The sequence below is a fragment of the Hakea prostrata genome, chromosome 1 (genome assembly GCF_041222555.1).
Source record: "Hakea prostrata isolate BN-2017 chromosome 1, UWA_Hpros_2, whole genome shotgun sequence".
Classification (NCBI taxonomy): Eukaryota; Viridiplantae; Streptophyta; class Magnoliopsida; order Proteales; family Proteaceae; genus Hakea; species Hakea prostrata.
The window spans coordinates 10428531-10443302 of record NC_142600.1 but is presented as its reverse complement, the minus strand read 5'-3'; the positions used below and the strand labels follow the sequence as shown (position 1 = coordinate 10443302).

Genomic DNA, 14772 nt, shown 5'->3' with positions numbered 1-14772 from the left:
AAGTAACGTTCGTTGCGGAGACAAAATAAATCCATCAATTTACATTAGAGTCAGTCTCTTCGAGCGCCTCTCAAGTTGTTCCCCTTTCCTTCTGTTCGCTACTCCTTAGATGAAGAACTAGGTCACGAAGCGCTTACATGCATACCAGTTTATCGCTGCTGCTTCTTCTCTGATTCGAACTATTTGATTCGACATTGTCTACTTGCTAATTCCGAAGCTGTTTTCCAGGTTTTAAGCTGTTTTTTTTTTCTTTATTTTTTTTTCTGTTGTTGTTATCATCCATAGTCTGTTACACTGGTTATAGATTTCCACTCTGCGTGACTGATGCTTAATGTCTGAAAGTGAGATGATTTTGTTGGATTTGTTTGAGTTTCTGAGCCTTAACTTGACATTAGACGATATTTAGGGTTTGAAAACGTAACGAATGATAGCAGCGCCGAGTTACCCGTAAAAAAGATTTATTTTTCTTCATTTGTTCTACTCCCTGAAATTTGATGAAGGTTAGGGTTTTAGGTTCTATTGGTTGATGTCCGTTGGTGTCGAAGCTACAGCTATATCCTTTGTGATTGGATTACCATCTTCCCTTCGTTGATGTTTTCCCTGCGTAGGACTATCGCTTGTCCATCTAACTACTTGGTTTATACTCGTAAGCACTCACCATTGCTATTCCATACCATTTACCTCGCTTCCCAAAAAGAGAAAAGAAGATGGGAAAGATGTCGGGATTTTTCTTTAACATTATCTGCCCCTTCTGGCATTTGCTTGTTGAAACCTTCATCATTTTTTTTGGGTAGATAAACCTTCATCATTTCATTTACATGGAAACATTGTATTTGTCATTCTCTATCTCTATATAATTCAAGTATTTGACGGGTTGCTACTTTTCGCAGGTGTTTACTAAAATGTCAGAACCTTCAAAAGTCCTCCACATCCGCAATGTGGGACATGAAATATCTGAGGTATCTTTCCTTTCATTGTCTTCATCGAGATTAAATCACTCCTGCGATCTCTGTATATGCATTAGACATTTGTTTTGCCTTCGGGTTATTTTTTTTTCCAGAATGATCTCCTTCAGTTGCTTCAGCCATTTGGTGTTGTCACTAAGCTTGTCATGCTGCGTGCTAAAAATCAGGTTTTATTCTGTCTTCATTGTGGAGCTTCTCTGATTATTTTTATTTGTAGTTTACTCCCTGAAAGTTGTCATCGTCTCTGTTACTTTGGTGTATGTGATAAGCCGTTCATGTTTCTGAGTAGCCTCCATATTTTTCTTCTTCTCTGTGCCTGTTTAGGCCCTGCTCCAGATGCAGGATTTATCCTCTGCTGTGACTGCACTGCAATACTTCACAAATGTGCAGCCGAGTGTCAGGTATTAGACATTTGAAGTCACTTAAGTTGTATTATAATGTAACTATGCTGATTGGGACATTTGTTCATTATAATTTTCTTTTCTGGATATATGGGTTGTGCGGCAGAGATATCAGTAGAACTGCCCAACTTATTTATGCTCTTGTTTGGCTCTTAAATTGTGGCATTGTTATAATAGGGGAAGAAATGTGTACATTCAGTTCTCTTCACATCAAGAACTCACTACAATGGATCAAAATACTCAAGGACGCAAAGGGGACCAGGTTGGTAATCTGAGTCTTTGGGTGAGGACTGTACAAAACCTCGTAGTTAACTGGATAGAAGCAAAACTTTGTGAGGATTTTCCAAGGGCAACTGTATATAAGTACATTTATAATGTTTTATAGACTATGCCCACTTTGTGCTTGTCATTATGGGTGTGGAAGCATTAACTTGGCAATATTTGTATTGCAGTGTACATTTGTTGGGAATAAGCACTTGCTAAAATGCTAAATATTCAATGTCAACTTCTGGTCTCTTTTCTTGAGTTTTAGTTTGTTATGGTGCACCTTATTTGCGTATGATCAGTCTTGATTTGGTGGATTTGGTGGTGGATTTCAGATGTTGCAATATTTCATCTTTTTTTTTTTATTTATTTTTTTTTATACTTTATATTTTGATTGTTTGTTTTTTGAGATTTCGACGAAGGCCTAACAGATTCAAGTGCGGTCATAATTAAATGGGGAATCAGGAAGAATAAAGACTTTGTTCAGGGTGGGGCCTTTCAAATGGTGTAGAATTTGACAAGATGGTTAAAAAAGGTCAAACATTGCAAGAATTCGGGGGGGGGGAGAATATAGATATCACGTGTTTTAAAGTTTAGAGTTGTAAATGGCAATATGCATTTATGAATTCAAGTTTCCTATCAAGCGGAGGACCCATATGAAAATCTGCGCAGGAATAGAAAACTAGTACAACATAAGGAAATCATCATGTACAATTTGTGGGTATGTGAAGGTAAAGCGATTTTAATGGCCAGTGCTACCTTAGATGTGGCTCTGAATCTCTACGCATGCACCTTCCTTGCTATGCTTAAAGTTCGAATGGAAGGAACTCCAGGCAGAGGAGGTCTTCACGGATGCCGATACACTACCTGAGCTGACTTTAGCTTTTTCGGTAGCCAAATTAAGATGAACAGGGTATAGTTTGAATTTTGGATCTACTAAGATTTAGGAATTTTATGTTATCTTCTGAAAGCTAATGTCTTTAGTTTTATTTTTATTCTGCTCGCTTTAGAAGTTAGCCACATTAGGTATTTGGTTTCCCAATTCTTCTTGGTTTCCTTATTTGAATTAGTTTCTTCATCAGGGAGTTAAGACTTTTCTTGGAGTCTTTTATTTCTCTGTATATATGGTGTAATTCCTATTACTAAACAGAATAGAAAGATGATTGGAGTTGATTGCATTTCGAGAATTTGTATTGCGATGATTTGAGTTGATTGCATTTCGAGAACTTCTATTGCGATGATTTGAGTTCATTGCAACATTTGGACCTGTTTTCTCTTCATCCCTAACCGGGCGTCCATCTATTGAGTTTGGATCACTTTCCCGTCAGGGAAGAACAATGTGCTCCCTTGATGTTCTTGAACCACAAAATACGGAGTGGGGCCCACTTTTAAATATAAAAAAGAAAAGAAAAAAGAGATGGGATTTCAGTTGGACCCACGTGGGCCCCACCCTTTTTTGTGTGGTTCAAAAGCGTCACTACATTGTTCTCCCCTGATGGGGAGCTAATCCGGACTCCCATCTATGGGGTATCATAGCTGAAAGATCATCTTCTTCTTCTATCAATGTGTAACAGCTCTATTTCCCATGCTGCTCTATTTACCAGCTACAGAAATCCAGAAAAAAGGGGTCTTCCTTTTCAGAAGCCTCGCCCCATCTCATTCCATGGTGCGCATTGCTGCAGCGAACCGTCTTTCCAATTCCCTTAGTTTGAACACTGAAACCTACTGGAAAACCCAGCTCCATCCTGTTACGTCAGAACCCTTTTACCTTAAATCCAGAATTAACCCAATTCTCTCCCCAAACCAAAACCCTTCCCCTTTGACTTCCACTTAAATCTCCCCAACCTTTTGAGTGAAAAGTAAAAAAGAAAAAAACCCACTGTTTATGCTTAGTAACAACTCTCTTTACTGTCTCTTTTCCTCTCCTCCTGCTCTTGGTTTTGCCAGACAACCAATAATAAAAAAAAAAAAGCAGTTGAAGATGAGAGAAATAGAGAAGCAGAGGACTACAAGAAAATCCTGGGTTAAAGCTCTGCACTATGAGTCTCGTTCTCATGTCGAAGTCACTAGTCTTTGTTAGAAGTCCATTTGCGAGTTGAACTCAATGGATCCTCCGTCGGACTCCTTTTTGAAGATGACCACCTTTCTTGAGTTCTCCAGCATTGTATGTTTTTCAACTGAAGAAGCCCAGTTCCAGTTGAACTCCATTACCATGAACTATCTCCACTGCAATAAGTTGCTTATGCATCATTTTCCTTTCCCAGCCACTGTTGATTCATTTTTTTTTCTTTCTTCTCTTTAATACTTTTTTTGCTGCCATATAACCATCTGTTCTCCTTTTACTCACTACCCCCTGTTTTACATTACTTAGAGTTTGCGCTTGCCATTTTAATTCCTTTTCATGTTTTTCCATGCTTCATCCCTGAACAAACAATTCAGATTTTAACACCTCATTTGTACACAACTACATGAAGTACCAGAGGTAAGAGATAAAGAGAGCTTGAGATTTAACTGGTTGCTTTGGAGGTCCAAACCCAAAAAAGAACTGGCCTAATGGTTGTTGGTCCAACAAGGGTTGGAATCAGTTAATTTATTTTTATTTATTATTTTAATGTTTTAAGTTACCTATATAAGAGAGAGAGATATAGTTGAGTTGCAATTTGGTATTTTTTAGTTTTGTTGTCCTTCTAGAGGGTCTTTTTGTTTCCCTTATATGTTTGCTTGTAACCGTGCAATTGATAGAATGAAATGGGTAGAAGCTCGAGTTTTATCCTCAAGAGTATGTGATTGTGTCCCTTGCTCCCTCACCTGCTATTTTCCCATTTCCCTATATGCCAGCCATCAGCAGGACCTTGCTACTGGAAGATCTCTTTGTTGCCACATTGTCATCCAGGGAATCTGAAGGTGGTAATGATTATCCTGCATGTTTGGTATCTCATGTGATGAGGTGAATATATAAAGATTCCTATCATTTTCACCTCTGTCAATCTGTGATAATACCTAGAAGTTGGGTTGGGGAGCATGAACTTTAATGGATCAATAGAGAAGACTGAAATGAATTGTGGAACAACCTGTACAAATATATTTGTATTGGTTCTTGATTGAAAACTGGGGATTCTTCTGGCTGTTTGTTATTTAGCCTGATTGAAGCTTCAGTTTTGGGCCTTAAAACAATGTTTGGCTGCTGTTATTTTACATCTGTAGGAATCCTTATTCTTTAACATAGGTTGAACATTGAAGAGTAGTCACTCCTGTTTGAGGTTCTCCTTTAGACTTCTATCCTATATGTTTTAGTTCACCTGTTCCAATGGAAATGGTCTTAACTTCATGGGTCTGATTAATCAAGTGTAGAACCTGGAAATAGTTGCCTCTGATACATGTAAATGTGGCTGTTACCACTTGAGCTAGTTGAGAAGCACCAGTTCCTCTTCTGATGCTTGGTTTAATGTCTTCTAATGGACTGGGTAAACCTGTTTGGTGGTTTGATCATAGAAATTACTAACCTTGGCTATCAACTTATCATACAAAAAGGCAATTTTGGATCATTGTGGGTGATTTTTATTAATTAGATAGAGAATTAACTTTATCTTAGCTCAGGAGATTTTGATAACAAGGTCAGAATCATTCCTTCAGCCACCTTTTATCTTTAGAAGAAGCTAATACTGATACTAAATTATACTGTTATAGATGGTGAATAGAATAATACCAAATAAATGCTTATGAATTAAAGCGGTTATAATAATTATTTCTTCCTGTTTTTTCTTTGGATCTTTCCTTCTCGGCTAGAAAGTCATGTTTTATTGTTTGTTTTTATGAACTTATGATGTCATGTAATCTCCTATATTTCTGAAGTTCTTTCTCCTTCTTTCTATTATTCTTCTCTATTCATTCTTCTCCTCTTTCTCTCCTGTCTCTATGCTGGTCTGCTGTCGGGCGTCTCAGGACTCACAACCCAACCGAATTCTCTTAGTTACAATCCAGCACCTGCTCTATCCTATAACAGTGGAAGTGCTGCATCAAGTATTTTCTCCTCATGGGTTTGTGGAAAAGATCGTGACATTTCAGAAGTCTGCTGGTTAGATTCTTGAAAGTCTTCTCTCTCTCACTTAATTTTCAGCTCTGTAACACCTAATGGAAATTGGTTGGGTAGAATTTGCAATATTTTTATGAACGTTTGCTATGTTTTGACAATATATCTTTTGTGTTTCTGATAAGACATTATCAGGATTTTACCTGCATCCCTTGTCTTTTTTCTGTAGGAACTCATGTTAAATGTTAGTTATGAAAGAATTATACTAAATAGAACGTACAGAAATTTTATTTGCTTCTTTACATTTTCTTTTTGTAAAAATGTGCAGGTTCTCAAGCCCTTATTCAGTATCAGTCACGCGTGAGTGCTGTTTCAGCAAGAAATGCTCTCCAAGTACGTTGTTTGTTCTATCTTGAGAAGTTACTTGGTAGTAACTTGTTGTTTGAGTTGACATTAGTTTAAGAAGGTGTTTTAATGTCTAGCAACTTATTACAGGGTCGTAATATTTATGATGGTTGCTGTACTCTGGATATCCAATTCTCGAAGTATGTGTTCAGTATTGGCTTTGCTTTTGTGCTTTTACTTTTATTTTTGCGGAAAGCTTCATGTTCCTTCTTTCTCAATGTGCAGTCTAAGTGAGTTACAAGTGAACTACAATAATGAACGGTCAAGGTATTGATGTTCATATTTGCTAAAACTAGAGCAGCTTGAAAGATATTCAAATAATGAATACTCTTCTGTGTTTCACTTTTGTAATTCTTCTGGGTTCTTGTCATTTTGCAGGGATTTCACGAACTCATCTTTGCCTTCAGAACAGAAAGGCAGATCCTCACAAGTATGTTTTGTAGTTAGTTTTAAATGTGTTCAAGTTTTACACTATCTGGGTCATCACCTAGATTTGTTTTAGGCTCTTTCCTGATTACTTGTGTTAAGTCAAAAGTTTTTGAGGATTTGCATGTAATGTTTTCGTGTTCTGCTCTTCTCAGTCTGGATATGGTGATTCGGGTGGCCTCTATGCACTTCAACCTGGAGCTGGGGCAGGTGTTCTTCCCCCCCTCCCTCTTTAGTTATCTTCCTTATAATTCTTGAGAGTTGCTAGGTTCTTTTTATTTTTATTTTTATCCTACCGTTGATGCATGTGTTTTTTCTTTGTTTCAGTTGCATTCCCACAGGTGGGTGTTGCTTAGAGTCTTAGACTATGTTCTTGCTCTTCCAGGTGGTCTTATTCTTATCTGCAGATTTATCATCTGTTACATGAGGAATACTTCAGATGGCTTCAGAGTCGACCTCTTCCTCTCTACCTGGGGTGCATGCACTAGCACCACCTTGTGCCTGCTACTCCCTCAGTCCCACCTCAGACATCCTGGATACAGTTCTTTAATGTCCATCATTTGGATGGTCAGGGTGGTTTGGCTGTGAATTTTGGCAAGATAATGATACCCGAGGCTGGTATTTCCTAGAGGAATTGGTCTATGGTAGTGAGGGTAGAAGTTGGGACCTCTGTCTGAAGTATTCCTTGCTATAATTTTGTTGGAGTTCTACTTTGTTTTATGTCAGCAAATGTCTCAGATATGCACATGAATGGACTCCCCCATTTCTTTGTTTTTTCCATTTTAGATTGGCAATGCTGCAGCAATAGCAGCTGCTTTTAGTGGAGGGTTGCCCCCTGGGATTAGTGGTACCAATGACAGGTGCACCGTCCTGGTCTCTAATATAAATACTGACGTAAGCAATGTCTTCATCCTTGTTTCCTCTTTAATTTGAATTTATTTTATGCCATTTCACAATTGCGAACTTTGTCTTTCATCTCAGAGAACTGATGAAGATAAACTCTTCAACCTTTTCTCCATCTATGGGAACATTGTGAGGATTAAATTTCTTCGCAACAAACCAGATCATGCACTTGTTCAGATGGGTGATGGGTTCCAGGCTGAATTGGCTGTACACTTCTTGAAGGTTAGTATTTATCCTTCTTAGAACTTCATGGGTAAGCTATTTCATTTGTTGCTAGAGTCCCGAGATATGGTTGCAGAATTATGTCCTTGAAACTCTGTTGCCCAAAAAATTAAACAGAGTTTGTTTGTCAGATAAAAGAGTGTAGTGGTTGTAGGGTTCCACAACAATAAGAAAATAATAAGTGAGTTACTCTAGTCATAGAATATTGCCTTTTGACTTTGTTCATGAAATGATGTTTTTATATGGTTAATTCATCAATTGTATCACCTAGCCTGGCTGGTCAGAATTGAGACTCCTACATGAATCTGTCAATAAAACTCTTCTTTGATGTTTAAGGGCCATAACCCTGGACTAGGTTCACCCGGCCATTATCTGTTTTACCAGGATGCCTAGGCTTTTTGCTATGAGCAATAGAATTTATGTTCTTTCTTCTTAGGCCAAACTCTCCCATTAAAGTCTCTTTTCAAGTTTGCATAATTGTGAGATTTGCCTCGGTGCTAGCATAGTCCTTGGGAGTTGGGATTACTTTCAAGTAATTAACTATGTCAGTAAGTGTATTATATTTCACCTTCATACTGTGCTATAAAGTGTGTTCTGTGTATGGTTTTTAGTAAAGAGAAAAAGTGTCAAATAAACTTCACGGTGAGACATCTGGAGAAACCGAAATTGGTTTTGGTCTTATGGGGTGTTTTTTTTCGCCCTTTCCCCCAGGGGGCCCCCCCCCCCCCCCCCCCTGGGGGGGGGGCCTCCTTTTTCCCCGCCCCCCCCCCCCCCCTTTTTGGGGCCCTTCTTGTTAAGCCCTACGCCGCTTCCTTTCTTCACATCTTCTCTCAAGGTTGACTTGGCTCTGCCACTAGTTCTTCTAATTCCTTCAATTTGAATTAAATCATTATCCGTGCAGGGGCTTTTAGATGCCTCAGTTGAACGTGGCACGGTCACCTCAATCAACTTTCTCATTAACAAGATCAGCTCTATATGATTGTTTTTAGTTTTGTGACTCATTCATTTTAGCATCCTCATTTTTGCTATAATGAGTTTATCTATACGATAATCCTTAATAATCCAACACTATGCACCATACATCTTAGCTAGTCGTGCAACGGTTGTATAGAATTTTCCTTTGAGCTTTGAAAGAACACGTCAATAACACAAAACCCCATATGCACCTCACCACTTCATCCTTCTTATTTTAATTTGCCTTATTTTAATTATTTGGGAAACTCATCTTCTATATCACTTTTTTTTTATTATTTAAGATTGCGCCAAAATACCTAAAATAATCTCTTTGTGAGATCTCCTTTTTGTCGACTCTTGCCACCCCATATTTGTATGAGCACGATCAAAATTACACACTAGGTCCATCTTTGTTCTACTTAGTTTAAAACCTTTTGACTTCAAAATTGTTTTCCGTGATTCTAATTATGGCCAACTAAATTTTGAGGGTTCTGCTGGATGACTGATCCAACGTCCTGGCATTGTGCTTCTATTAATTCTTCTTGGGTGTTTCCTGTGCTAAAATGATTGAAGCAAAGATTTTGCTTCATTTCTCAAGTAAAATGTTGTGTAACTATATCATCTCAGGACTCCTTCGTTGTACTACTTGTGTGCTTTAACTTACCTCAGCGTTTGTGGTCAACCTATTTCTTTCTTTTTCCGGTGCTCTAGGGAGCGATGCTATTTGGAAAGCGTTTGGAGGTGAACTTCTCAAAGCATGCAAATATTACATCGGCACCTGATACACATGAATATGTTAACTCAAGCCTTAATCGCTTCAACCGAAATGCTGCAAAGAACTACCGATATTGCTGTTCCCCCACAAAGATGATCCACTTGTCGACTCTTCCCCAGGATATTACAGAGGAGGATATCATAGCTCACCTAGAGGAGCATGGGAACATTGTAAACACCAAAGTCTTTGAGGGGAATGGAAAGAAACAGGCCCTTGTCCTCTTTGAGACAGAAGAGCAGGCTACAGAGGCACTTGTATGTAAGCATGCCAGCACCATTGATGGGTCAATCATCCGGATCTCCTTTTCCCAGTTGCAAACAATTTAGAAAAGGCAGGCATGCTGGTATTGTGATATTTGGCAAAGATCAATGGTTATGGATTGGGAACAGGTCAACTCTATTTCTTTTTATTTTTATTTTGGTAACCGGGTCAACTTTAACTTTCATTCCCTCTTTTCTACTTGTTGTACTTGATGGTTGTAAGCTTTTGCAGGAGTGAGGTGATATTTACTTAATGTTCTCATTTCCCTTTCTATTTCTATTTCTATTTCAGTCCAATGATTTACTTTTTACTTTTGGTTTAAATTGTCGTTAAATGCCTTGCTAGTTTATCTATTTCATTGAGGGCCAAAATCCTTGCTTTCGCTTATTGCAACAAATTAATTGAAACAGTTCAGGGCATTTTAAGAATTTAATTACCTGGTGTTGATTTTGATCATGATTGTTTATTCAATTAGTGCCCCAACTGTTCAAAGCCGGCTTGCGTATTCTGGGCGTTTCCGATCCAAATCAACTTGTAGCTGGCTTGTCCGTTCTTGTTTTCAGACCTTAAAACTTAATTTTCCCATTGCTTTTGCAATTATATTGAAACTGTTTTCTCGTGAAATCAGGACCTCTTTGGAAGGCTACATTTAGATAATCTCCCAGAGGAATTAGGTGCATGGGGTCCCTGTAGAAGCTGGCATCTTTATTCGATTAAATCCAATTGAATCCCTAGGTTACTTATTCATAATGGAATAATGGCTTCCTTGGTGTGGGTCAAGGGTTCAAATTATCCCGTGATCGGTATTGGCCGATACGTATCCATATTATCCATATTAGATATAGTTGATACAATACATATCCATATGCCTCTATTTGATTTTACTAAAATGCATTGGTCAATGTCTTTTAAAGTCACTTGATGCGATTGGTATGAGTTATGTTTTTAGTTGTAATTGAAGACAATAGAACTGTTTTATTTGAAAACTCAAATTATCTAAAAGCGCTTGAACCTCCAGGCTCCAACTCCTGTCGCGGAAAGTCGCTACATGAAGGGATGAAGGGCTTGGGCTGACTTGTGTTGACATGTTTTAAGTAGCTTATTCTATTGTAGTTCAATACCGGAAAATCTTTCGCTTCTTCATCTTCACACATCTTATATTTTAGCTCTTCTTCTCAATAACGTCATTACTTACCCACAAACAAAACAAAAAAAATTCAGGAAAATAGAAATGTTGGTCATTATTAACTGCTGCCCGTCCATTGTTTTCCAAAATATAATATGGGTGAAGTGCGCTAGAAGAAGGGCTTGAACCTTCGACCTTGTGGTTAACAGCCACACGCTCTAACCAACTGAGCTACTCCAGCGGGATGAATAGTTCATGGAGAATGTAATATTGATCTTTTGATTACCCAAAAAAAAGAAGAGGTTTCCATTATTGGTAACACCAATTTTAACCCTAAAAAGAATATTTCGATTAGATAATTTGATATAGATTCTCAAAATACATTTGGAAATTTTCTCTCCCACAATTGAGTCTCCTTATATCGTGCCCCTCTTGGTTATCCACTTTCGTAACCGTTATTACTAACACTGGTCTCAACAAATTTTTATGTATCCATTTTTACGTACCCCTCATTCTAGGGAAGAGATGAAGAGAGGATAAAAGAATATTCGTGTGATAGAATCTGGTGCGATGGTGGTGGTTGCCGGTAGAGGCAAACAAGTAGAGCATATAATTTTTTGTTTAATGGTATTTTTGTCTTTTTCAAAGTTTACTTGCTTCTTGCCCCTTTGTTTTCTACGGCTGGGGTGTCGGTGATAAAATTTTCCCATATAGGGGGGGGGGTTTAATTGATAAATTGGATATATTTAAATCTAAAAGAGCTTTCCACCTCTTCTTCTAGGCCATCTAACTTGCATTTCTTTTGCGGCTCCTCCTCAGGGTCACTTTCTTTGACCACCTGTGTGGCCCTTCGGTTCTTTTGTACCCGTATAGTCATTTCCTTCATGTCTTTGCCTACTCCATCAAATACAGATACACCGCCATGCCGTTTTGACAATATTTTTAATCAATTTCATAATGAATACTGTTTTCCCACAAAAAAAATAAAAAAATGAATACTGTTTTACCTACTCAAATTTTTTCAAGCATACTTTGTAGAAGACGAGTATAAACATTTCTGGCTTATTATTCACAACCAAACACAAATACAGATTGGAGTTACTCCATTACAGAACTTCAAAATTTACACATATCACTTTTATATGTAATTCCATCATTTAGATATAAATTGTTCAGTCCAACCCCAAAAGGAAAACCACACCCCTCTCTTCCCCCTTCCCCCTCCCCCACCAAAAAAATAAAATAATGGAGCAACAAAGAAATTCAAGGATTTAGAGTCTTTCTAATAGGATTTCTACAATTTCTGGTCTTAAAAGAACAACTCTATAAATGTTTCATCAAGTGCAAACATAAGATCTTTGTAATCATATATAGCTAAGTAGGATAGTGATTATAATGTTCAAGCATGATCAACTACTCCTCTGTCTTCCTCTTCATCAGTGCTTTTGGATGTTATATCCTTTCCTTTCCCCCATAGAACAGCATATACTCCCACCACTATTAGTGCTGCTCCTACAATACTGCAAAATTTTATAAGAATACATTAAAAAATATCAATTTTTAAAAAGGTATAGGTCCAAAAGATAACAATTTTTATTCTATTATACTTCTGAAATTTTACCTTCCAACATTTAGCTTCTCGTTTAGTAGCAATGATCCCATAATTGCCACTCCAATCAACATTAAAGGATTTGACATTGCTGCGTACAATGGACCCTTTTGTTTGATAACCCACATTAACATCACACTTCCCAGTGCTGATCCTATTATTCCCTACACCAAAACACAACAACTGATTATAGGCCATAAATATTTAATTGTCAAAACATAATAATGAAAAAAAATCCACTTGGGTATTTGAGCATATACCGTGTAGGCAATACTCCAGAGCCTGATATCCCATTCAAGCTTCCAATCATTCCAGTTTCTATCAATACAAATAGCATATAGGAAGCTCTGGATTGCCCCCATTATATAAATTAGAGTAGTGCATGATAAAGGGCATGGATATGCATCCATCGACTTCGCCTGGAAAGATAAAACAAAACCAAGAAAGAAATTAAAGGTTTAATTTTAATGAAAGTAGAGAATGTTGTTCATGTTGTGGTACAAGAATAATTGAATTAATAAAGCCAAACCTGAATAATCAACCACAATGTAAAACAAAAACAGGATCCTAAAGCCAGCAATGATCCAAGTATTAGGTTAGTCGACTCTAGGGTTGAAGCTGGCATGGGGGCTCCACTCCCAACAGTACGAGTTAGATCAACTATGGGTGGCCAAAGTCTAATCTCTGCACCTTTGTAGAAAGTCAGTAACATCGCCCCTCCTACGCCTATGATGGTTCCCAAGAGCTTAGCTTTCCCGGCTAATGTGCTGATGTCTAATCTCTCCATCCTTTGGATAATCAACCCAACCCAACAATAGATATCATATAATCATTCAAAAAACTAATGAGAATTCTTTTAGGATTCATCAATCAAGCTTAGAAAAATGAAAGCAAACCAAAAACTTACCTCATAGTCACGGTTACAACATATGTTACTGCAGGAATAAGGTTCAACATAGCCGCTGCAAATGTCATTGATGTTTTAGATAAACTTGCAAAGTACAAATTTTGGTTGAGTGTTGTCCTGATGAAAAAGAAAAACCAGGAGTTACCATTAAACAAACATATATTCATGTATAAACTAAAAATGCAAGAAACCCGATGCATGGTTGAAGTGGCTGCCCACTACCAATTCTATAATGACACCCCAAAAGTAAGAACAAAGGAAAGCAATGGATCGAGGTTGACAAAAGAAACACAATAGAACGTTTTCCAAAAATCCACATAGAAGATCTGCAGTGGGATTTTGCAAATTAAAACTCAAGCTCAAATCATGGGAGAATAGTTTAATTTCTGCAGCTCTGAGAAAAAACAGTTCAGCAGCAACCAAATCAAGAAAAAAAAAATCATTTGAGATATTTAGAATATGAAAACATAGAAAGGCATTAAAAATAAAAAATAACTTACCCAAATAAACCACAAAGAAATATTTCGAACAAAATAATCCTCGTAAGATTTGGCCTGTTATTCCTGAAAAAAACAAAAACAGTTGTTTAGAATTAAGATAAATCCTTTCAATCGATACACAGCTTTGAGAGATTTATACCCATTTAGCTGTGTTAATTCCTGGATTCATGAAATCTAGGGCTTCACCTTTTTACATGAAAAACTTAAATATGCAGATTTATTGGTATGAAGTGAAATCCAGACACTACTATAAAAGAGCTAAACATTTGAATCATAGCTCACATTTTGTAAGGATGAATCTACAGATTTCATTTCAAAGATTCAGGCTAACCAAACAGTTAATTTTATGAACCATGACTCCATAGTCCATAGATGTGAAATCCATAGATGTGAAATTTCTAGATTTTTGAAATCTCCAAACTCAAGTAACAAAACAAGCCCTAAAGCAATGACAATAACCTTTCCACGAAAAAACCAACGGGAGCTAAGAAGATCGCAGCAAAGATGTTCCTATAAGCGATCATTATGTTGATGTTCATTCCGTCTTTCATTGCTAGCTTGCTGAATAGGGTCACTCCCGCAAAGATTATCTGTACAAATACAATCACTGTAGCTGGTAAAAAATTAGAGGGATCAGCCATGAACGTCAAAGTAGAACACTGATGAAGAACGAGAAATGCAGAGAGCCACGATCTAAGAAATTCTTCTTCTTCATCTTGAGGAACCCACGACATTGAATGGAGTCTTAGTACCCAAAAAAGGAAAGTTGAATGTAATTTGAATTTCCTAAATGGAGCAGTAGACAGTAGTTTCCCACTTTCCCTCGCCTCTGAAAAGGCGAAGCCCATATTGTCAGCATCAAACATCAGCGCTGATGTCATATCTTCATTAAATCTCAGTCATTCAAGAAATAATTTAAAAATGGTGTATGCCACCTCTTGATAATCCTATAGTATTTTCGAAACACATACTTCTTCGTATCATATTCTCAAGTGGAGCACATTAAGATGTGATTATGTCATTG

At 37.4% G+C, this 14772-nt stretch overlaps 2 protein-coding genes and 1 non-coding gene across 4 annotated transcripts; 1 reads left to right on the top strand and 2 right to left on the bottom strand.

Annotated features, from left to right (window-relative positions):
* Positions 1–10174, top strand: LOC149027388 (polypyrimidine tract-binding protein homolog 3-like). Of its 2 annotated transcripts, none has more exons than XM_089162338.1 (15): positions 1–228; positions 891–959; positions 1061–1132; positions 1290–1366; positions 1544–1649; positions 5573–5705; positions 5989–6053; positions 6156–6205; positions 6291–6332; positions 6444–6495; positions 6647–6701; positions 6819–6832; positions 7278–7385; positions 7473–7616; positions 9282–10174. In XM_089162338.1, exons 2-15 carry the CDS (start codon positions 903–905, stop codon positions 9669–9671), a joined length of 1365 nt encoding a protein of 454 aa, XP_089018464.1. In that variant the 5' UTR covers positions 1–228; positions 891–902; the 3' UTR covers positions 9672–10174. The 2 variants fall into 2 exon arrangements, with proteins under 2 accessions (XP_089018464.1, XP_089018472.1); XM_089162346.1 differs by having other exon boundaries at positions 1544–1628; positions 9282–10170.
* A 725-nt stretch (positions 10175–10899) lies between these two features.
* TRNAN-GUU (transfer RNA asparagine (anticodon GUU)) lies at positions 10900–10973 on the bottom strand. Its single transcript has one exon. It is a non-coding gene; the product is annotated as a tRNA-Asn (tRNA).
* Positions 10974–12130: 1157 nt separating this feature from the next.
* On the bottom strand, positions 12131–14453 carry LOC149027386 (WAT1-related protein At1g09380-like). Its single transcript, XM_089146809.1, has 7 exons — positions 14208–14453; positions 13749–13811; positions 13249–13365; positions 12871–13129; positions 12602–12760; positions 12354–12505; positions 12131–12252 (listed from the first exon to the last, which is right to left on the bottom strand). The coding sequence occupies exons 1-7, from the start codon at positions 14387–14389 to the stop codon at positions 12132–12134; spliced, it is 1053 nt and encodes a 350-aa protein (XP_089002935.1). The 5' UTR covers positions 14390–14453; the 3' UTR covers position 12131.
* Positions 14454–14772: the final 319 nt, after the last annotated feature.